Source organism: Zea mays, chromosome 7 (assembly GCF_902167145.1).
Source record: "Zea mays cultivar B73 chromosome 7, Zm-B73-REFERENCE-NAM-5.0, whole genome shotgun sequence".
Lineage (NCBI taxonomy): Eukaryota > Viridiplantae > Streptophyta > Magnoliopsida > Poales > Poaceae > Zea > Zea mays.
The window spans coordinates 103,515,595-103,539,641 of record NC_050102.1 but is presented as its reverse complement, the minus strand read 5'-3'; the positions used below and the strand labels follow the sequence as shown (position 1 = coordinate 103,539,641).

Below are 24,047 nucleotides of genomic sequence, written 5' to 3'. Positions count from 1 at the left end.
CCGTAGGAAATAAATAACTTCCAAGAGGCAACTGATAGCTCTAGGAAATAAACATAACTTCCTACGGCCTCCTCTAGGAAGTTAGGTTTCAGCTGTTGACCAGTCAAACGAAAAGCTAACTTCCTACGGCTGGCTCTAGGAAGTTAGCTACCCAGCTAACTTCCTACGGCCTCCCCTAGGAAGTTAGGTTTCAGTTGTTGACCAGTCAAACGAAAAGCTAACTTCCTACGGCTGGCTCTAGGAAGCTAACTTCCTACGTCCTTCTCTAGGAAGTTAGGTTTCAGTTGTTGACCAGTCAAACGAAAAGCTAACTTCCTACGGCTGACTCATGGAAGTTAGCTGCCCAGCTAACTTTCTATGGCCTCCTCTAGAAAGTTAGGTTTCAGCTGTTGACCAGTCAAACGAAAAGCTAACTTCCTACGGCTGGCTCTTCTCTAACCTTTCACAACTCGTCTCTCTCGCGTCTATCTCTTGGAGCCGCCCCCGCCGCCCACGCCACGCCGCGGCCGCCCGCGCCCGCCCCCGGTCCCGTCCCCGCCTCTGGCCCCGTCCGCCGTGGCCACCGCCGCCCCCGACCTCGTTCTCCTCCTCGCAACTCTCTCGTCCATACGTCGTAGCCGCCGCCTGTCTCTCACCGTCGACATCCCGACAACTCTCAGCCCAGATCGAGCTTCCCCCTTCCCAAATCGGGTTCTACTTGGGCTCCCGCCACCGCCTCCCTACACCAGGTGCCAAGGCCTTCGCCGACCTCTTCGCCGGCGAAGAGCGCCCAGCAGGTATTCCCTGTTAGCTGTGCGAAACCGAGTTCGCAAACTACCTCAAGCTATCTGGCTATTCGATTCCTAGTAACTTTTTGCAAAAGCAATTGGTGTGCATGTACACCCATCCCTCTACTAATCCGCCCGTGTTCTGTCTCGACCTCGCCGCTGGTAATCTGCTCACATGTAATTGCAGAGATGAATGTAGCGGTGCCACCACAATCTCCACATCTTCATCTATATGATTTTGCCAAGAGTGCCATCATAAATTTTTTTGCCTTTCCTTATGCTACGGTCTGCTATATGCTCCTCTCTTTTATGATCTTAAATTCATTCCAAATTAGCGAGAAACTCCGGAGCAGAATCCTGAAAGTAATTTTACATTTATTGGTTGCCAAATGCCTAAGGTATGTGGCCTATATTGCGACGGTGGAATGGATACAGACAAGTGGTGTGATTCCCAGGTTGGCCACTACATAGGCATCAGTAGGCTGCCTTTCACTAGCCTCAGCCCTCTATGGTCTATTGGTTACACTCTCAACAAATTAATTTGATTATTTCTATAACAGGTGCCTCTGCATCGGGTGTCAACTATGCCCGTGAGCTATGGGAGAACAGGAGGAAACCTTTCACTGCTGAATTCATCGAGTTGGATCCTTCTGATGTAGACTCTCCCTCTATGCCTTCCAACACAAACAAATGCGCTAAGGCACTGGCACGCAGTCTTTCGAGCTGATAATTGGTGTGCGTTACAATTTCATGGCAGGATGGTTTTGAAGCTCAAGTGCAGGAAAAGGGCATCCAAGTAGATATAGTTTGCTGTATGTAGCACTTGCAGGCGAGTTGGTTGTTCTCTAGAACTGTAGAATATGATATCTTGTGAGCTTTGCTAATCTTTATATTTTATACTTTTCGAAAGATAGTTATGCTTTGAGAATTTCGTTCTTATGTCCTAACGTCTTCTCTTTTTCTCCTCCAAAAGAAATTATCTTCTAAGCTTTTGTGGCCATCCGCCAACCAAGTAAATTATATAGGCTAGCATTTATTCTTCATTGCAAGTAAACTTTAATTTCTTCAGTACAAATTTAGTGTGCAATGTGCTTGACCAAACAATGTTCTTTAGGGGTGCTGCGGATAAGTGGCTACAGCGGCAGCATCCACACCAGTAACCAACAGTGGTTGCAACCAAGCGTAGCACGAAGGACAGACGGTTGCACTTTTTGCTTGCGCTGCATGGTCTGCTGAACAGCTCGGCTTTACAGCTGCAGACCAGGTAGCAGCTTAAATCTTTCTAAGTTGGTTGTTTTTTATTCTGTAGGACAAAATATCAAAAGAATGTTGATGCTTCACATAATAAGGGTTTGAAGACTGTTCCAAATAGCATTCGCTCAGAGAACAATACCATTACCTTTGAAGTCGAGGAAGAGAAGTATGAGCTGAAATTGTATACTAAATACACCTAGAAACTTTTGTTACACTGACTTCCTGACCATGTATCGTGTGATATATGGTGCAGGTTTCCCTTTTTTGGAAATTTGCGACGCAAATTTGAGTTGATATTATGATGTAAATTCATCACTCGTCACCACCTATACCTACATCTCCATCTACCGAACATCAGGTATGCAAATTCATCATCATTTACTTGTTGTTAGTTATATTATGATGTAACTTAGCAAATGTCATTTATACATGTATATTAAACCCCTCCAGCTACCTTGCCGACGCATGAACAAGAAGACGGGTTAAACTTTGTCGAAACCCTCTTCACTAGTGGAGGTATCGACCATCACTCGTCACTGTAACCCGATGGTGATCAGCGACCGTGAGCTTAAATGTTATTGCGTTCTATTACTTGAGACTTTTATTATGACTATGTATGAGATATTGTCTCTTATTAGTACTGGATGATGAGATGTGTCTTATTATGACTATGGATGAGACTTTTGTGATGTAATTAATGAGACTATGGATGAGACTTTTGTGATGTAATTGATGAGACCATGCATTTAAATATTGTTATGTGATTGTGTGTGAGATGTTTTATGTGAAAATATGTTGTGCTATATAGCTATTGATATATTTGTTATGTTATGGAATATAGTGTAAAATAAAAATAAACAACATTTGTAATGCTGGTCAAATTAACTTCCTAGAGGCTTATTAAGTCGTAGGAAGTTAGCCAGCTAACTTCCTAGGGGCTACAGTAAGTTGTAGGAAGTTAGGCTACAGCCAGCCGTAGGAAATTAGTCATAGAAAGTTAGTCAGCTGACGACGTGAAGCTACTAATTTCCGAGAGGCTTTTTTGGCTGTAGGAAGTTAGTTAACTTCCTAGAGGGCTCTAGGAAGTTAAGCTAACTTCCGACAAAAAAATTCCGAGAGCCAAACTTCCGACGGGATGGCTTAACTTCCGAGAGTTTAGCTAACTTCCTAGAGTTTAGGCCTAACTTCCTAGGGTTTAGGCTCTAGGAAGTTTACTATTTTGGTGTAGTGATAGCAGATAAGGTCCACATACTTACTGAATGTATTAACAAGACAGTGTGAAAGTTCAAAGCAGACTTCTCTTAGTTGACTGCTGGTGGAGTTTAACTCCAGCAAATGATCTGCTTGCCTCCTCCTTGTCAATTACAGACTGGCATAAACCATTAAAAAATACAAGTAAATTAAGAAAAAAAATAAGGCAACCCTTTATGCAGGAAAAAGCAAGTGTGTTTCAACATCTCATATAGTACATATTTATTATTACATATATTCTTGTGATTAGTTATTTCCTCCTTACATTCTTAACATACTCAAATAACGTAAAGACAACAAGGATGTCCTCCCCCACCCCCACCCCTAAATTTAGCACAAGACGTCAACACCAACATCAAGTGAACTATTTCATCTTCTCAACATTTGTATCGCGAAGAATGTCGTTATATGGCTATTTAACAAACTGAAGTTATGATTATACAATATTAAATACATATACGAATTTCCCAAGGTGTAACAGGATTTGAGGAAGTTCTCCAAGGTATTCTTTGATCATTAGTTTCTCTTGCATTATCAATTACTAAAAATAATTTATTACCAAAAGACATGTGTTCCATTTAAATTTAAATTTTAAATTATGTTAAAGGCTACAAGGTTTTGATGGAACCGGTCGTATTGAACCATGAAAGAGCCGCAGCGGACCGCCTAAAACGGATGTCTATGTAAGTTATTATATAAATATATTTACATAAAATTTGTCTATCAAAGTTATGACCGTTATTTAGTCGTATGTTTAATATAGCTTCAGGTTGTTCGATGACTACCGTGATGAAATTTTTTATGGGCTACCGCGAAAATACAGTATTGTCGCTCGGGTAGAAGTTAATCCCGATTGAACCACGTTATCGTGACAAACAACATTTCATTTTATCTGACATCAATGTAAGCCAACAATTCTTTAAGTTTCATTTTCAAAGTTACACGATCTTCATACCATCGCCTCTTCTCTTACTGAAATACTATTAGGGAGCCAAGATCGAGGCCATAACATATTTGTATGAGACAGTCAAACATTTCGACAATTTGCTCCATGAAAAGCATGTTTATAAGATGCATAATGTAAAGTTTGGTCTTCATCCGGGTGAATTTAATTTTCGACATCTAAATGGTCCCATGGAATTGTATCTTAACCAACAAACTATCGTGTAGCCATACATTGTTCCAATTCAAATGGCGCCATTCCCAAAACATATATTCTTGAACCTTGCTGATATTGCCGAGTTGCCAAATAGGACTTTAGTCGGTAAGAATATATCGATCTCTTAAAATTATTAAAATATAATTTACACAAAATTCAGTATTAATCCATTTATAAATTGTTATTTTTGTAGACATTATGGCTATTGTAGTCCACTTGGATACAATTCATCGCACAATGTGGGGCCCATTCAGAAACATTGTTATAATGGATGCTAGGTATATATTCCATTAATTGTATATATCAAATCTATATATTACTGACCTATTCTTACCAAAATCAATGTCCTAGGTGGTCTTTACATATCATTAAAGTTTGGGGTGACCTACTAAACAAAAATGCACTCCGCTGGTCGTTGACTAAGGAGGATTATGTAATAATTGGGACTATGTTTAGGCGGTTCAGAAGACAAGGTACAACATGTCTTTACGCCTTGCAAACACATACGTCACTAAGTTTTGCTTTATAATGATTTGTAACGGAGAATTAAATGTGTAATTCTAGAGTGCCTCGAGTCTTCGGATCATACCGCAATACACTTCAATATGTTCCATCACAACACCCATTATTTTGGACTTAAGTATATTCTAAAAAATTAGTTACATTTAAATCGTGATTGTTCTCATTATATCATGAACTACGTGTAGATGTGATTAATTGTGGCATTCATTACAGCAATTCAAAAAACTTTGGTGGCGCGGAACAACCGTCAATTTGCTATTACATTTCTTGAAGAACAAAGGCGTAGATAGATTCTACAATTTCACAAAGAGCAATAATTGGGACTATGTTTAGGCGTAGATAGATTCTATAATGATAGAATACATGTCGTATTGTTATTGATCAACCAAAAGCAACATGAGGCTGAATTGTATGTCTATGAATTTTGTTTGTAATACCTATGACATGGGTTAATAAGAGATAGTTTGTGAAATTTTTTTGTTCCCATGATTAATAAATATTTTTTGCAAAAAATTGAATTCTCGTACTAATCTCTATGGGTTACACATATTTAGATAATGCAAACAGTCTCCAAATCTGTATTATATTATGAGAAAAATATAAACTTTGTATTTTGTCTAACATGCGTGGAATTCCTGAAGAATAACATGAACAAAATTAATGCATTTTATTGGACAGGCATGATCACCTCCAAATTATGAAAGAAGGGCTTTATGGGTTACACATATTTAGATACTGACAATGCAAATGATTAGTCACATAACCAAACCCTACAATATCACACCAAAACTTTACGCCTCACCTGAGTCTAAATACTGGAACACTGTTCTTCACTTCTTCGTCTACCATATTCAAAAGTTTGATCAAGTTCGCCTAAGAGGATCCTCCTCTGATGCTTGCACGAGCTTTTCCTTGATCTCCTCCCTTGTGATGATATCCCTGTTGTCAACCCTTGCCCATACATTCTGGTTTGCTTAATGCAAATGGCTGTCTGTGAACATGTTTGTTCGAATATTCTGTGAACCTTGGTGTGTTTGAGAACTATGTGTACCGTTTATACTGTGTGACAACAACAAATATGTTTCTGTGTGTACTGAACAGATCGCTGTGTAAAATGTGTGCAAATTGATACTTGTACACAATAGACAAACGATGTGTCTTAAAAATTATATATATTGAACTAAATTGTGGTTGTACACAGAGTATTGTGTGAAAAATTAATGTTGGGGTCGTGCTTCGGTGCGCCGAAGGTCTCACACGAAGAAGCAGCTTCGGCTGAAGTCGTCTCCAAGAGATGGCCGAAGGTCCCTTTTCATGGAGCTTCGGCGTTTTAAACCGACATAGAGATAGAATGACCTTTTTATACATATAGGTCTGAGTCAATGCTGTAAACTTTCGCAAGGGGCATAATTGTAATTTGTCACAGGCTGCGACCTGTGCCTATAAATAGATGAACAGTACCTCTGTACTGTTCACGTGAACCTGTCATTTGCTTTCGCATCACGCTTGTACTTTTGCCTTCCGCAGGACCGAAGGTACATTTGTAATTCAAAGTCATTTATATTCATTAATACAAGTAGGGATAATTCTATGACAATATTTAAATGTTTATTTCATATTCTATGATTTATGTGAATGCTTCATTCTTCGTTGTTATGCTTATGAAGGTATGTCCTTCGTAACCTTCGTCCGAGATGCTTTATATCCCGAAGGGATATATCGTTATGGAGGACGAAGGACCTTAACACTTAACATTTTTTGTGTTGCCTTGTTCTTAATTCTTAGCATTTGAGAACAAGTCCCCAACATTGGCGCCCACCTCCGGTGAACTCACTTCCATTTCTTGAGCTTCGGCAAACATCACCTTCGTCATGCCGCCCAAAAAAGCTATAGACCATCGCTATGGCACCGAAGCCATGATCAAGGGGCTTCGTCCTGGACCTGCAACCCAATACTTTGCTAGGAAGCCTCCTCAGGCTCTGGAGAAGCTGCTCCAAAAAATGGACGAGTACATTCGTGCTGATAATGACTTTCGCCAAAGAAGGGAGGAAGCCTTCAGATTCTTTGAGATGACCAGGGGCTTCGGGGGAAGATTCTATCCGAGGCATGTCAGGTCCTTCCACAACACTCAAAAATGATGATAAGGGGAGCCAGCAGAGTAGGCCGCAGTGCTTCTCACAGGCTTCGGGGCAACAGCAAACTTTCTTTCGGCCACCAGCTCCAAGAGGCAGAGGCGCTAGGGGCTTCGGCGGAAGGGTTGAAGATCAACCAAGAAGGACATTTTGCTTATTCTGTGGTGAGAACAAGGGCCATACCACCAGGATGTGCCACGTCACCATCCAAAAACAAAAAGAGCTAGCAGAAGCTGCAGCGCAACAGGGACAGCCGAAGCAGGTCATGCATACTGCTTCATACCATCAGCCTTACATCCCGAAATATGTGGGCAACCATCCTGCAGTTTCTGTAGCTTCGGCAAGTCAATCTCAAGCTTCATGACAACGGCCCTCGCCTCCACTTCTGCTGCAACAAGTTCAACAGCCAGAAGGGAGCCAATATGTTTCGCACCAAAGGGATCTCAGAGAGCAATCTGAAGCTCGCACAGTCAACAGTACTGTGCCAGAGTCGAAGCACATTTATTGACAAATATCCTACCTTGATAACAATTTTTTCCGTTTAAATTCTATTTTCTGTGAAATAAAGAATATTTCAGTTTTCATATAATAGTTTCATGGTCGATTAAGAGCAAAACCTATCTTCTCCACAGGCTTAAGTTGCTCAAGCTTAAGAACTCGTGGCAACAAGGTGAACCTTCGAATTATTAAAAAACCGTCGAAGCAACAAAAAGTCCAGATTAAAGGACATGGATGGCAACGAAATTCCAAGATCTCGGAATGCAGATGAGCTTCGGCGGTTTTATGTATAACTCGATGTAATTTTATCTTTTCTTTTCTTTTCATGGCACCCTTTTCCTTTCTAAAGGGGGAGAAAGGTTTTTAATGGGGCTATCATATGTAATTTCCCTTTTTAGTTTTATAAGAGCAAAATCCCCCAAAGAATGTAAATGTAAAAGCTGAGAGAGCACCATCGAGTGCCGAAACTGAAAAAGAGAAAAAAGCTCCGAAGACGTCCCTAAGGGGATGCAGAGCTCACAGCGAAAAGTCAACGCTGATTCCGCCGAAAGTAAAAGGCGAAGAAGCTCCAAAGTCGTTCCCAAGGGAATGCAGAGCTTATACCGTCTAAGTAAAAGGCGAAGAAGCTCCAAAGTCGTCCCTAGGGGGATGCAGAGCTTACAGCGAAAAGTCAACGCTGATGCTGCCTAAGTAAAAGGCAAAGATGCTCCAAAGTCGTTCCTAAGGGAATGCAGAGCTGACGTGTGTTTTGCTCCTAAGAAAATGATGGATGAGTGTGGCTTCGGATATACGCTTCGGACATTCATTTGCACATTACATTACATCATGGCATTTGCATACATAAGCATTCATTCATAGCATTTATGTACCAAAGTGGTTGCTTCGGCAAAAAAAGAGAATTGGTTTTTTATGAATCGTTGTGTAAAAGTAAAAGCTTCGGCAGAAAGAAGAAGTAGTCTTTTATGTTTTGCTATGTAAAAGCTTCGGCAGAAGGAAGAAGTAGTCTTTTATGTTTTGCTATGTAAAAGCTTCGGCAGAAAGAAGAAGTAGTCTTTTATGTTTTGCTATGTAAAAGCTTCGGCAGAAGGAAGAAGTAGTCTTTTATGTTTTGCTATGTAAAAGCTTCGGCAGAAAGAAGAAGTAGTTTTTTATGTTTTGCTATGTGAAGAAAAGCTTTGGCAAAAAGAGGAAGCGACCGTTTAGGCTTTGTTGTGTACGAAAAGAAGGGAAGGTGTTTTTTCGCCTTCGGCTCAAAATACTGATTTCGTCCACATCAAAGCGACTCAATCGAAGGGTAAGAATATATTACAAGGTATGTACAAAGTTCCTTGAGAACAGTTCAATTGTATTTACAAAACTTGTTACAAAAGTATCCTGAGTTTTTTCCTATAGTACATTTCTACTGATCTTCACTAAGCTTCAGCTTCGGCGACAGTTTCGGCGACATAACTTAGGCATCATCTTCACCTTCGTCATCCTACATAAATCAAGGAATCGTGAGTAAAAATCAAGTGCAAAGAAAAAGGTAAGTACGAAGTATTATTTCTTACTGGTTCAAGATGACTTCGTGCTTCATCTCCAGCCTTCTCTCGCCCGCCCTTTGTCCATACCATTTTTATAAATCTATTGGAGATACTTCGGGCGAGGTCGGGCATATCATCCAGGATTGATGAAGATAAGGTGAAGTTGGGCCTGTTGACAACCTTTCCATGTTCGCAGCCGGCCTTCAGAAATGCAGCAGCGGTACCCTGAGAAGCTACCCAGGCACAGAAGTCGCCGTGCCCGGCTATAACTTCGTCAAGCTCTTCGATTTCAGCTTCAATATGATCGAAGGCCTGGGGTAAATTTTCCGCCGAAGGGTTAAATTTCCCACTGCTGGCTCCAACAGAGTAAAATATCTTCTTTAATCGACCAATACAATTATTGCCAAAGTTCAAGCATTTGTCTTGAAGGCTTGTTAATGCTTTCTTCAATTCTGAGCTGGTCTGGACTTCGGCTTTAAGCTTCGAATTCAGTTCTAGCTTCTCCTGATCAAATTGTTTTGATTGATTGATAAGCTTCGAATTTAACTCTAATATTTTAGCCTCACTTTCAGCCAGCAAGCCTTCGGTCGATTGGAGCTCGAAGTCTTTCTTTTCAATGATGGCAGATTGCTCTTTTATTTTGCTTTCCAAGTTTTCAATTATAGCTTCGTGCTTTTTGTCCTCCAAGTCTTGTTGCATCTTCAGAGCTTTGCTCAGTAGCATGCTCTGAACAGAAACAACTTATGTTAAGTAATATTTTCATTGTTAACGGCAATAAAAACCAGAGAAAAAGGTTGTTTACCTTGAAGTTAGAATAAAACAAGCTGCCGACGATATGTTGTCGTCGGTAGCGGCTGATGTCTGTCTCTAGCTTCGGAAAACCGATACTCTTCGATAGAGTACCGATTACCTTAGCTCCAGTCTGGTCTCGAATACAGCCTAGTTTTTCATCATCTACACCCCCAAATAGGAGGGCACCTGACTTGTAGCCGCAAGACTTGGCGTAGTCTTTAAGTTCTTCTATTTCGTCCTTCGTCAGTTTTTGCCCAACTAAGTTCTGGAAAGAGTAGGCTTCGTCGTCCGAAGGGTCTTCGGCTATTTCTTTTCCTTTCCCTGGCACTGTGGCCAGGATTTCTTCAGTAACGGTGGCAGCCTCTTCAATGTTTTCCGTCAAAATTTTGTCAATATTTTCAAGAGTAGTTTCTAAATTTACATCTTCGGGTGTGGCAGCTTCGGTAGCCGCGACTTCCGAAGCTCTACCTTCAGCAGCTGCCGTTTTCTGAATTGATAACCTAGGTGGAGTTTGGTCGATAACCTCAGTTACCGCAATGATTCTTTGCCGTTTGGGTTTGTTTATCTTCGATTGATCCGGCTCGTCCACCTTTTCAAAAAGCTTCGTCAGTTGGAGCCCTAATGGACTTAGCTTCGTAGGCATGGGTTCAGTCATTACCTTTAAAATTTCCTCCACGTCGCTGGTAGAAGGCGGTGTGGGGGTCCCCTCTTCTTCGGGTGATTTGCGCTTCGGAGCAGATATTTTTCCTTTTTTGAGAATTTTCTTCTCCTTTGCTGGTCTTTCTTCATCCGTGATCGGAGTTTCGGCTATTCTTTTTCTTTTAAGGCCCTCGGCACCCTTGTTCAATTGTTCATAGTCTGGGTATTCGAAGCCTAGGGCGTCAAGCATTCGGTTCAACCTTCGTTTCGGTCGGGCACCGAAGGCTGCTGTCATTAGTTGATCCTCTTTTTTGGAGTAGTTCCCCAGGATTTCGTTGCACATCACTTCAACAGTCTCTAACCATTCTTTGCAGGGTTTTTTGAAGAACTTCTTGAACTTGAAGTAATAGGGAAGCCGGACAAGCTCCCCCTTCTTCTTCTCTCCCTCCAGCTTCGGCATCTCCCACTCTTTTAGAGTAGGGAAAACTCTGAATGCCAAGAACTCTTGAACTAGATCCCTGGTGCCAATATGTTCTGAGATAATTTCAAATTCACCCAGAGCAGCCCAGGTGGGACCTTTTAGGTCGCCAATGCGGCATTGTGGCCTTGTCTCTCCGAAGATTAACTCCAGAGGGCTTTGTACCAATTTTTCTTTGTCTTCATCGACTTTTACATAAAACCACTCAGATTTCCAACCTGCTGGCCATTTGCTTCGGTAGCTGATGACAGGACACTTTGTTGTCTTCCGGTAGGCAAAATTATAGCAACCGAAATTGTCATGTAGCCCATCTTTTCTGGCCTTTGTTTGGTAATGTAATTCATGAGCTCGGCAGAAGCTGTCAGCAAATGGTTCCACAGCTTGGCTTCGGAGGGCCCAGATATAAACATTGAGCCTAACGATGGCGTTAGGAGTCAATTGATGAAAGTAGATACCAAACCTCCTTAGTATCTCCGCAACAATACCGTGGAGAGGGAATCTAAGCCCGGCTTTTAAAAAACTCTTGAAAATAACAATCTCATCCTTCCTTGGCTTCGGGGTGGTTTCTTCTTCCCCGAAGCGGAGTAGCTTCTTCTGGTCCTCATTGAAATAACCTGCTTTCACCATCTTCGAAAGGTCAGCTTTTGAAACAGTTGATTTCCCAAAATCCAGGTGACTGGGCTTGCTGGGCGTAGCAAGGTGATAGTCATCTTCGGAGTCAGTCCCTTCAATGTTTTCTTCTCCTTCGGCAGTTGTTGGGCCTGCTTCAGCAGCAGGCATTTCTTCTGTAGTCAGTAGACCGGAACGCTGCATTGCTTCGGAGATGGGCACAGTGTCTGAACCTTCGGCTTCGTCTCCCTCACGTACAACTTTGGCAGTAGATCGTATTCTCGCCATTTGATTCTAAGTTTGGGAAGTCAAAAACTTTTTACTTTTTTCTTTTCTCCGAAGCTCTTCTTTCTGACGAAGCGGACGTTGAGAAGCACCTTCGTTCGATTTTGGGACTTAAGCTTCGGCTATGATGGAAAATTTCGGCAGCAAAACAGTGCAAATAGCAATGAATGCTGTGGTAACTTCACAACTACTTGTCAGTTTATATAGTGCTGCAGGTAAGAAGGCGAAGCGGCGGAATTGTTACACCAGGCGCGCAGTAACTTGTACCCGCTGCGCAGTGGACCGCAAGGATCAAACAGTAACTCTGCAAGGTGGGACCGACACGCGCTCGGAAGTCGGATCGTTTCTCCGCAACGAGCTCAGGGAAGGTGTTTTTTGGGACCTTCGGCTTCCCGAAGCTGAAGAGGCTTTTTTCACGGGTCAAGCTCGTTACGAAGAACGATCTAGCACCGCGAAAGGGGCTACTGTTGGGGTCGTGCTTCGGTGCGCCGAAGGTCTCACACGAAGAAGCAGCTTCGGCTGAAGTCGTCTCCAAGAGATGGCCGAAGGTCCCTTTTCATGGAGCTTCGGCGTTTTAAACCGACATAGAGATAGAATGACCTTTTTATACATATAGGTCTGAGTCAATGCTGTAAACTTTCGCAAGGGGCATAATTGTAATTTGTCACAGGCTGCGACCTGTGCCTATAAATAGATGAACAGTACCTCTGTACTGTTCACGTGAACCTGTCATTTGCTTTCGCATCACGCTTGTACTTTTGCCTTCCGCAGGACCGAAGGTACATTTGTAATTCAAAGTCATTTATATTCATTAATACAAGTAGGGATAATTCTATGACAATATTTAAATGTTTATTTCATATTCTATGATTTATGTGAATGCTTCATTCTTCGTTGTTATGCTTATGAAGGTATGTCCTTCGTAACCTTCGTCCGAGATGCTTTATATCCCGAAGGGATATATCGTTATGGAGGACGAAGGACCTTAACACTTAACATTTTTTGTGTTGCCTTGTTCTTAATTCTTAGCATTTGAGAACAAGTCCCCAACAATTAACTAAGCCATTACACTGTCCATAATAGGGTTTCTTTATGGAGAACGGAGAACCAATAGAAACGGATCAGATGGAACATAATGATGGTCGCACACCATTGACAAACATCTCAAATACCATTACTATAGGTAAAGGTTATTACACGCGTGTCGATTAACGTTTGAAACGTAGTATGTAGGGGAACACTAATACACAAAGTTATATTGTAGCTGCTGAAAATGGATCTAAATAACTTGGTCCAAATGTCGATGCTAAGGAACGTAAGAGGCAAAGGGAAAGGGAAAGATATGCCGCGATGGCCGTTGAACAAAAAAACGAGAAAAGTAGAAAGCGTCGTGAAGTAAGCCAACAAAATAAAGGACCTCCTATACAGCCAGAGGCATCTAGAGGTGATGAAAAAGTTAAATTCCTAATTGTTATTATACCCACATGTATCTTATATAAAGTTGACGTGTATTCTTTTGTATATGGGTGATATACAAAGAAGACATTAATATGAAGACATGTGAGATGGTTAACTTTGAAATAAGTGGAGATGTCCATCTTGGTTCAGGTATATGATCATTGTAACAATTATTTTAATAGATCCTCTTGTGGATTAGTGAATATCTATTAATCTTATTTTTGGTTTTCATTGTGTTTCACAGTTAGTCTTTCAGATGGCTATTTCACAAACTTTGCAACACAAGGTATTGCGGATATACCAATCACAATTTTTTTCACCCATCGTTTTATAATACAGATTTGTAGTCATGGAAATCATTTTGCCACTGTTGATTTGGTAGTTCCAAATAATAACACTTCACCGATCGATAATTTTATCGAACGAGAAAGGCAAAGGCATAGAGAAAGACGTGTAAAAATGTCAGTAGACCAAAGGAACGAGTTGAATAAGAAGTGTCATGAGGCGTGACAACAAAACAAGGGACAACATATGATGTCCACTTTGTCAGGAGGTGATGAAACACGTCAAATTTAAATTAATGTTTCTGTGCATAAACCTACACTTAGAAAGTAATGCGTTCATTGCTTTTTAGATGGAGACGAAAACGTAAATGTGAATCAAGATGATGGTATCGATTGGTTGCATAGGAATGAGACATTCAAGGCAGACGATGTTTTCACAACGAGAGACCTTCTGACACCAGGTACATGACTGTTCACTCAACTAAATTTGCAAAACATCTGATTTCAGGCGGTTTAATGTATACATGCCTAATTCCAGGCGGTGTGCATGAAACTGTTGGTAACACGCCTAACCATAATTTGGAAAGGGTCGCCTACTTTAGAGAGCGGTACAAAAACTTAACTCCCGCCGAGAGGGAGTTTAGGCGTGAACGCCTTAGGTTGTATAATAATACACCAAAGCGGAAAGGGTCAAAGATAGAGTACATAAGAAAACGTAGAGCACTGTTGGCTGACACATTGAGTCAGGAGTCCATCGCCATGGAGTACCCAACATATACCCTTGAGGTTGTACACCCTACAACAGATGCAATTGAACCTGATGGATCCGCAGTTACCCCTGCGATGGGTTATCCCTGAAATCGCCAGTAACCCATTCCTACTAGCTTCAACACAGACTGAGGATGTCGATCCACTGCATATGTCTACTGGACCACTAAGACGTAAACAACATGTGCCACGTGGTGGAAGACAAGCTATCTTAGCCCGTCGAAATCGGCAATTTGAAGCATCCATTTCAAGGAACATGGCTACTGCGACTGAGGATACTATCAGTGACGCTGGGGAAGGGGATGATTGGACACAACCCCATATGAATGCAAAGATCAACAACAATGGTAATTACTATCATTGTTTTCAAGTCGGACGAGTTGTCGGTCATTTTGGCTGACCGACTTTGACGATTAATCATGACCAATCTCGATTGATCGGATGACTTGAAAACAATGATTACTATCCTGTCTTAAATGGATGCAGCATGACGACGATAGCGTGTAGTCCGAATAAACGTGTGTTTCCTGTTGGAACTTGCTCTCCGGTGCAAGTTGATCTAACGGGGGAGTGTAGCGACGTAGACAGGGTTTTTGCACGAGATGGCAATAGCTCTGTTAATCTAGCCTCTCAAGGGCACTGTGCGGGGGTATTTATAGGTATCTGAGTGCCCAACGTCCTGTGTTAAGGATGCATGTGCCCTCAGACACCTAGGTTATCCCCGGAATATTCCCATAATGCGGGGTTACAGACCGTAATTACAGGGAGGCCTTTACAAATTAAGCCCGTAACGCGCAGCGGCCACGCAGGGCCTGTTACAACGGGCCGGATCACACGTGGGCCTCAATGCCGAACGAGGTCGCAAGATGAGACGACCTCGTCACAGGTCTTCATCCAGTGCCGTATGGGACGAAGGGTAAGTCTGCCCGTTGCCTTGTCTCCGTTGGTGCAGCGAGGACGGCGAGGGCATCGAGCGAAGGGTGGCGTCTTCGCCTTCGCCCCAACATTTGCCCTTCGAGGGACCAGTTCGACTAAGTCATCTGGTGCCGAAGACGTCGCTAGATGGCGGAGACGCTGCCATCGCTCGAAGTGGTTCCGCGGGGGTTTTTGACATGACCGTTGATTGACGTCGTACTGTTGGATTGCAGGTTTCCCGAAGCGCCACGCCCTATGTATAAAAGGGGACGGGGGGCGGCGCGTTTTGAACTTTATCTTTCCGCGCTCCGCGAAAACCCTAACTGCCTTCTCAAACCGCTCGCTGCTCGTCTACCCTCCTTGCTCGAGCTCGTCGGAGATCTGGCCCGTGTGAAGCAGACCGCCCGCCGCCGCCGACGGTACGTAGCGATGTCGTCCTCTTCTTCTTCTGCTGTCGCTACGCCGCCGGCCGGCGCGTCGTCTGAGGAGACGCTGAGCACTGTGGCGGCGGAGGAGTTGCGCGCCGGCGACTCGGTGGATTTTGGCGTATCATGGATGTCCTCGGTTCGCGTGCAAGACATGCAGCAGCTTGGTTATTTTGGCGGCGGAGTGGCTCGTGTCCCGGGGGCGGAGGAGGTCCTCGAGCCAGAAGGTGAGTTGGTTGTCTTCGAGGCATTCTTCGCCGCTGGTCTTCGCCTGCCCGTGCATCGATTCGTGGGAGAAGTCCTGCGCAGATTCAACGTCCAGGTCCACCAGCTGACGCCGAATGCCGTGGCGGCCCTGTCAAAATATGTCTAGGCAACGACTTTGTACGACGGGCAGCCATCGGTCGAAGTCTTCGCAAAGTATTATTGTCTGCACTGGCAGAAAAGGATGATCGGAAATAAGATTGCTCAGTTTGGATCTTGTACATTTACGCCGAAGACCAGCAAGACTTCGATGGAGGTCGTTGAGTTGGTTCCTTGCGCCCGCAATAAATGGGGCAACTGGTATGAGTTTTGATTCTACGTTGCGGAGGGCACAGTCGAAGACCATCCGGGGCTCCCCGTGGCCGAGATGTGCTTGCATTATTACTCAGCATACCCGCGGTTTGAAGTGGAGGAGGAGGATGCAGACGAAGGGGCCCTGCGGTGCGCGGCCGGACTGAGTAGCGGGCGCGATTTGGTTGAGGAGTTTGTCGCGTATGGGGTGTGGCCCTTGGCGCATGGCTGGGCGCTGGGCAAAGTATGCCCTCGCCAGATGCCTTCCTGTGGTGGGATGCTGGTGCGAAGTCCCGCCTTCGCACTGGATTTGCATAGCCGCGATCCCGCTGCATTCGTGTGTGAGGCGGAGGATGGGGCGGTGCGGATCGTTTGTCGGTACGTGCCGAAGACGGAGGGCCAGCGTAGCTGGGATATACGCGGGTCCAACGATCGCTTGAACAGGGTCTTCGAGTTGAACCGTCTGCCGTATGGCGGTTATCCCGGGCAAGACGATGTGGATCGTCGCGGGAAGAAGCCGGCGGCAGAGACTAGAGACGACCCGGCGCCGACGGCCGCCCCATCCTCTAAGAAGAGGAAGCTAGGTATTGCTACGGGAGGACTGGGGGTTTCCGATGGTTTTGCTATGGAATTGATGGGGACATGCGCGGCCCTCGGGGGAAGGATGTCTTCGCCCGAGCTCCGAGAGTCTTCGGCGCGGATGCTGAAGGCTACCGGGGGTTGGTGGCCTAAGAACGTTCCTATCCCCCACGCGGCCGGCGAAAACTTTTTTACATCTCGCATGGTTTGCGACTTGAGAGTGTTTCCTTATGGACGGAATATTGTTGCTGTTGTGTCGGCAGTGATGGACAAGGATCGTCAGGGAGCTGCGCAGAAGCGCCAGGCGGTCATCAGGCTGCCTGAGGCTAGTCCGAAGAGGTCGCGGGGGACTGCGAAGGCTGCTGCCCCCGGCGGCATCCAGCCGACGCTGGTGGCGAAGTCGGCCGCCCCTGGGTCCAGCAGGGTGCCGGAGGCTGTGAAGGCGGCTGGCACCGGCGGAACCAAGTCTGCCCCGGCCGGAGTCGCGAAGGCCCGAGAATTGCCTCCGCCAGGCAAGCGCGTAGCCGACTTCGTCACCGATATTAGCGTGGACGATTATCTCGTTGGTAAGTCGTTAGCCCGATGTTTTTTTTTACTGTTGATACATTGCAGGGTCGGGCGAGGGGCAACTTGTTGTTGTTCCGCCCACGGTGGCGGCCGCGGCGGCTTCCGTGGTGCCTATGGCGAAGGGTAGCGCTCTCAGCGTCGGTGGTGAGATTCCGGTGCTCACTGCCGTCAAGGACGAGGCGGGCGTTGTGTCCCGCCGGCTGAAGGAGGCATTAAGTTAGGTTAGTTGAGCTAGACTTCGGTTTTTATCAGTTTCGTTGGGATTGTGGTCTTATGTGTGTTTTGTAGGCGGCTGACTTCGCTGACCGCGTGGCGTCGGGGGCCCTTACGGCGGTTGTGTCTACCGAAGTCGAGAGACTTCGGGCGCAACATGCTGACGCCGTCCGGGAAAAGTCGGCCGCCGACAGCAAGTGCCGCAAGCTGGCGGAGAAGGTGGCCGCGCTGGAGGGCGAGAGGACTGACCTCCGGCGCCAACTGGTGGAGGAGAGAAGGGAGGCTAATGAGGCCCTCGCCAAGGCGTAGTCTGCGCAGGCGGAGGCCAATTTGGCGCGGGTGGAGGGTAGCCTTGCCAGACAGCGCGCCGAGGAATGGGAGGAGCGGTTCAACGCTCTGCAGACCCGTGTGGAGAGGGCCGAGGCTTCGACGCGCTCGGAGGCTGAGCGGACGCGCAAACAGCTTATGGACTCATACCACGAGCTGGGCGCGCGAACCGCTGACTTCGAAGTGCCAGACCAAGAGCCCGGACTTCGCTGTCTCGAGTGGCTGCAGGAGGAGTTGCTGGCGCTCCCCGCCATTATGGAGGGGTTTATGTCTTATGCCTCCCTGGTCACCTGCGAAGGGGCGATGAACGCGCTGTCCCGCGAAGGGTGCCGTCACTATGAGGTCTTCGACCGATCTGATGAGGATTTCGAGCGCGAGATTTACAAGGTTGAGGACCCTGTGGTGAAGGAATCTGCGGGAGCCCTCTTCGACCGGATGTGGGGCCCCCACGGTCGGGAGGTGGTCAGGGAGCGGTCCGACACGACGAGGGGTCAGGTAATGTTTGACTTTTGTTTAGTGTTGTTGAATGTGGGTTATATGTGGGCTTGCTGAATCTGTGTGTTGTGTCTCAGGCGGCGCGTAACGAGAAAGTGGAGGACTTCGGGGCTTTGAACAGCGTGCAGCCTGAGGCGGAGTCGAACCCGGTGGCGGCTGTGTCTGAGGTCGCCCCGGCGGCGCCCCCAGAAACCGTCGAAGGCTCCCTCGCTGCCCCCGCGGCCACCGCGACCGGTGGTGGTATATCGCCAACCGCTCTGCCGAGGGCTGAGGATCCCCCGAAGACGGCGACGGAGCTGGCAGCGGAGGATCCCACGGCGGCTGGGTCTTCACAGGTGGCTTAGTGGGTGTGGGTAGTTAGGAAATTTTGTATATGTTGCTGAACCTTGGTTGCTGCGCAGTTTCAAGATTTTGGGCCTGTGCACGCAACCGCTACTGCTAATGTTTTGCCGGCTTCGACCGTGGATGCTGGGAATGAATCAGATGAGTCTGCGTCTAAGTTTACTGATTTTGGTGACTCTGGGAGTTCGGTTGAGTGGACGGAAGAGTCGTTGGATGAGGACTTGGATTATTTTGCGGCCTTGGATGTGGCAGCGGCGGAGGCTTCGCCGCGTGCTGCGGATGCTGAAGTTGTGCCTGGTCCGAGTGCTGGGCGTAGGCGGCGAAGGGCGGTTGCGAAGCGTAGAGTGAGTGAGGCGGACGGTGGTCGGCTTCGCGTGGGCAGGGCTGGAAGGCGAGAACTGTTGTCCTCGCCGGCCGTTGCGAGTGTAGGTGAGGGGGAGCTGCGAAGTCTTTTTGAGGGTGAGGAGCTGAGGATAATGCTATTTAACTATAGGAAGATGGGAATTATTCCGAAGGTTGAACCGATGTAAGGTGTGATGCCCTCGTTGTACCTATGTAATGGCTTGTATGATGATGTTGTGTGCCTTCGCACATTCGGCTATCCTCACAAAGGCGTTGCGCACTTGGTCTGGTGTAGTCGTTATGTCTGTCCGACGCGCATGTAGTCGGTCTTTGCGCGGACAGTTTGGTGTAGTTTTTGGAGGAAGACTTCAAATTTTCGCACTTGTCATGCTTGGTCCGGCTACACCCTTAGGCGACTTTTGCACGGATAGTCTTTTTGAGGAAGACTTCGAATTTTCGCACTTGTTGTGCTAATCCGGCTGCACCCTTAGGCGACTTTTGCACGGATAGTCTTTTTGAGGAAGACTTCGATTTTTCACACTTGTTGTGCTAGTCCGGCTGCACCCTTAGGCGACTTTTGCACGGATAGTCTTTTTGAGGAAGACTTCGATTTTTCGCACTTGTTGTGCTAGTCCGGCTGCACCCTTAGGCGACTTTTGCACGAATAGTCTTTTTGAGGAAGACTTCGATTTTTCGCACTTGTTGTGCTAGTCCGGCTGCACCCTTGGGCGACTTTTGCGCGGAGTGTCGCACGCGAGGGTAGCTAGCGCTGGACCTCGCGGTGACTTTGTATTGGTCGAATGTCGAAGACCGTCGGTGCGGTCTTTTTTCGACGTAGATTTTTGCGGGGGATTTTTCACTTGTGTATTACATGACTCCGCCTCGTTAAAAACCTCACCCCCTAGGAGGAAAAGAGTGCGGGCCAGAATAAAATTGTTTTTGCGAATTACAAGGGCGAGCTGACCCTGATGAGTCAAACAAAAAATTTGCGGAGATTATCAATGTTCCAGGAATGCTCCAAGTCTTTGCTGTTTGGCGTTGCGAGCCTGTATGCGCTGGGGGATGCCTTCGTCTTGACAATGAAAGGGCCCTCCCACTTGGGCTCCAGCTTGCCCCTCGACTCTGTCCGAGCTGTTCGGACGAGTACGAGGTCCCCTTCGCTAAATTCCATCGGGATGACTGCGTGGTCACGCCATGCTTTTGTTTGGGCTTGGTATTTATTTAGAGTCTGTAGGGCGAAGACGCGGTCTCCATCGATGAGTTCTTTCGAAGTGGGTTCGTCCACGTCGGGGACAGCTGACGAGACTGTCCGTGGGGACCCATGTTTTATTTCTTGCGGGGTCATGGCCTCCGATCCATATAGAAGGCGGAAGGGGGTGAACCCAGTCGCCCTGCACTCAGTCGTGTTTAGCGCCCAGACCGCTTCAGGTAACAAATCGGACCACTTGCCCTTTTTCTCGTCGAGGAGCATCTTCTTGACAGCTGTGAAAATTTTTCCGTTTGCGCGCTCCACAACTCCGTTGGACTGCGGGTGGTATACTGAGGCGAAGGCGAGCTTGGTGCCAATGGAGAAGCAGAAGTCCTTGAAGTCTTGGCTGTCAAACTTCTTGCCATTATCAACTGTGAGTTCGGACGGTACTCCGAAGCGGCACACGATGTTTTGCCAGAAGAATTTCTGCGCAGTCTTTGATGTTATTGTGGATACAGCCCTCGCCTCGATCCATTTGGTAAAATACTCGACAGTGACGAAGGTGAACTTGAGGTTCCCCTGAGCCGTGGGTAGGGGCCCGACAATGTCCAGGCCCCAGCGCTGGAGAGGCCATGTGTGGGCGATTAGTTTCGTGAATTGCGAAGGGCTGCCTGATCGAGGGGAGAACTTCTGGCAAGCTTCGCAGGACCTTGTGACCCGATTTGCGGCGTAGATCAATGCGGGCCAGTAGAAACCTTAACGGATCACCTTTGCGGCTAGGGCCCTTGGCCCTGCGTGAGAGTCGGCACTCTCCACTAGTCCTCGTTGGAGCACCCGCGCAAGGGTATCGCTCCCCCTTGGTCCTCGCAAGAACCAAGTGCTCACTACGAGATGATCCTTTGCCACTCCGGCGCGGTGGATCCCTCGAGACCGCTTACAAACTTGAGTCGGGTCACCAACAAGATCTTCACGGTGATCACCGAGCTCCCAACGCCACCAAGCCGTCTAGGTGATGCCGATCACCAAGAGTAACAAGCCGTAGACTTTCGCTTGACCAAGAGAAGCCTAATGCAAGTGGTGTGTGCTCTAGGTGGCTCTCACTAGCGCTAATGAGGAACAAACGCGGATTATGATTCTCTAATCTCCTCACTAGGCTTTTGGTGCTTGCAATGCTCTAGCAATGTGCTGGAATAAATGTGGAGTGCAAGACATTGAATATGGTGGGTGGAGGGGGTATAAATAGCCCTCACCCACCAACTAGCTGTTACAGGCATTTCACTGCGTGATGGCGCACCGGACAGTCCGGTGCGCCAACGGTGCGCCACCGGTGCGCCAACGGTCGTTTCCAACGGCTAGTTCTGACAGAGAGCCGTTGGACTCATGGCGCACCGGACAGTGAACAGTCCACTGTCCGGTGCACACCGGACAGTCCGGTGCGGTGTCCGGTGTGCCACTAAAATTCAACTCTGAAAGCTGCGCTCTCGGGTTTCTGTAAAGGGGAAAGCCTCTGCCGTGGACCAGCCTGGCCCCACCTGGCAGAGGGTGCACCGGACAGTCCGGTGCCCCAAAGCCAGAAACACTAACTCTTGTTTTTCAGCTGATTTTCAAATCGGTTTTCGCTCTAACTTGTGTGTGAGTTCTAGAGTGACACCTAGCACTGTATATGAGTGTGATTGTGCACCAACACTACACTAGAACTCTCTTGGTCAAACTACTCATCGACAATCCCTCTTTATAGTACGGCTAAAAGAGAATAAAAGACCTAACTAAATCACGAGTGTCCACATCTCCTTGACACTCGGACTCCGTAGACCTTCACCTTTTGTTTCGTCGTTTTAGCCGTCGCTTTGAGTTCTTATCTCCGGGATTGTTTTCACCGTTGTAGAACTTCTACCTGTCATGCGACCTAACTTACCATTTGTCTCTGCAAAACACACGTTAGTCACATATAATATTACGTTGTCATTAATCACTAAAACCAACCAGGGGCCTAGATGCTTTCAATCTCCCCCTTTTTGGTGATTGATGACAACTCTACAAGTTTTGTGAGAGTAGTTTGTTTTGAAGTTTCTGTCAATAGAAAGAATGGTTAGTTATACTCAGTAATCTTTGACAGAAAGAACGTGTACCATAATAATAAGAGTGAGCGCATACACATCATAAGATTCTTGTTCATATAAAAGTGAATTTAAATCAATGAAACAAGAGCTAGAAGACTGGTGATAAAATATAAGGTGAAAACATAATACACACAGTCAAACATAAGCAACGAGAGTATATGTCGAGTTTGTGAGCCAAAAACATCAAGCTAGTACAGAGAGTAGCAAGCACATATATTACATCAAAATGACTCTCTACTAACTCTCTAACTCCCCCTAGCTCTCACAACTCATATCTCTCCCCCTTTGGCGTCAAACACCAAAAGGGACCTGAACCTAAACATCGGAAGCGGGAGGAGGCGACGGGGACGCATCCGGTCGTGGTCGAGGTAGCAGAGCAAACGCCGGCGGAGAGTCAGAGTCAGTCTCGGATCCAGGATCTGCGGTAGAAGCTGGAGCTGGTACTGACTCGGACTGAGGCCGCGTTGCAGGAGCTATCGGAACAGAAGCGGTCACAGATACTGCCACAGCGGTAGTGGTAACAGCAGATGCTGGTGGCACTGGCGGCTGCGGGCAGACAGAGCTGAGAACCAGAGAGGTGAACGCCAAAGTGACCGGCCGGAGCGGAGAGGTACCAACAGGGGGTCCAGATAAAATCGATGGCACCACTGGAGCATGAAGCGGAGGAGGTGGAGCAGACTGAACCGGAGGTACTGAGATACCAGAATGCTGAAGCATAAGAGTCATGAATGCCCTAGTCTCAGCCCGATCCTGAAGTAGCTGCTGCTGAAGGGCATCCTGCCTGTCCTGCATGTTCTGAAACATTGAGAGCATCCTCTCGGATAACCGGGCCTGCTCGGCCGCCAGGTTGGCCAGAATCGAAGCAAGAGCAGGGTCCATAGCCTGAGGAGGAGCAGGGGCAGCACTAGAACTCCTAGCCTCATGATCATGTGAGCGTGGAGGCATAGGAGGCGGAGGAGGAACCCCAAAATCATCATCATCATCATCATCATCATCAGCTGATGTACCCTGAGTGTCAAACTGTCGAAGAGCTGCATCCTCGGCCTGAGAGTCAAACACAGAAGCAGAAGCTGGCACAGGAATCTCAGGCGCGGGACGGTAGGATCCAAAAACGAGGCGTGAGGCCTCAAGGGTGCTCTGAAATCGAGGGGGCTGAATCAGCTGCGCAAAGATGTGGCACAAGTAGTGAGCATAAGGCAACTGCCGACGAGCACGAATCCCATCCAGAACGGTGTCCTCGATCTCACAAATTAGGAAGTCCACAACGTCAAACTCAGAGTGGGAGACCAGGGCACCAAGGAGCCAAAGCTGAATATGAGTGGTAGCCTCCCTGTATCCCATCCTCGGCAGAAGAGTCCGTCTGATGAGCTCATATAAGTACTTTGCTGCTGTAGTAAAATCTGTCGGTGAACGTCGTGACCCATCTGAGAAGGGCGGGCGGAAGAGAGCCGCGACATGAGCTGTACCCGGAGCCACACCGCCGTGAGGGCGACGAGGAGGGTCAGAAGTGCCGTAGCAGAGACTGTGAAGGCGAGTCGTCGACTCAGGGAATCCAAATA

General features: G+C 46.7%; 1 protein-coding gene across 1 annotated transcript; it reads left to right on the top strand.

Moving 5' to 3' along the window:
- The first annotated feature begins 528 nt into the window (after positions 1 to 528).
- LOC103632650 (mRNA cap guanine-N7 methyltransferase 2) lies at positions 529 to 1,657 on the top strand. Its single transcript, XM_023300618.1, has 5 exons — positions 529 to 776; positions 955 to 1,052; positions 1,166 to 1,244; positions 1,328 to 1,422; positions 1,525 to 1,657. Exons 2-5 carry the CDS (start codon positions 957 to 959, stop codon positions 1,585 to 1,587), a joined length of 333 nt encoding a protein of 110 aa, XP_023156386.1. The 5' UTR covers positions 529 to 776; positions 955 to 956; the 3' UTR covers positions 1,588 to 1,657.
- The last annotated feature ends 22,390 nt before the right edge of the window (positions 1,658 to 24,047 follow it).

Coding starts and splice junctions, on each gene's coding strand:
- LOC103632650 (XM_023300618.1), top strand. CDS start 957: ATGAATGTAGCGGTGCCACCACAATCTCCACATCTTCATCTATATGAT. Junction 1,053..1,165: donor TTGCCTTTCCTTATGCTACG/GTCTGCTATATG, acceptor CAAATGCCTAAG/GTATGTGGCCTATATTGCGA. Junction 1,245..1,327: donor TGGCCACTACATAGGCATCA/GTAGGCTGCCTT, acceptor TTTCTATAACAG/GTGCCTCTGCATCGGGTGTC.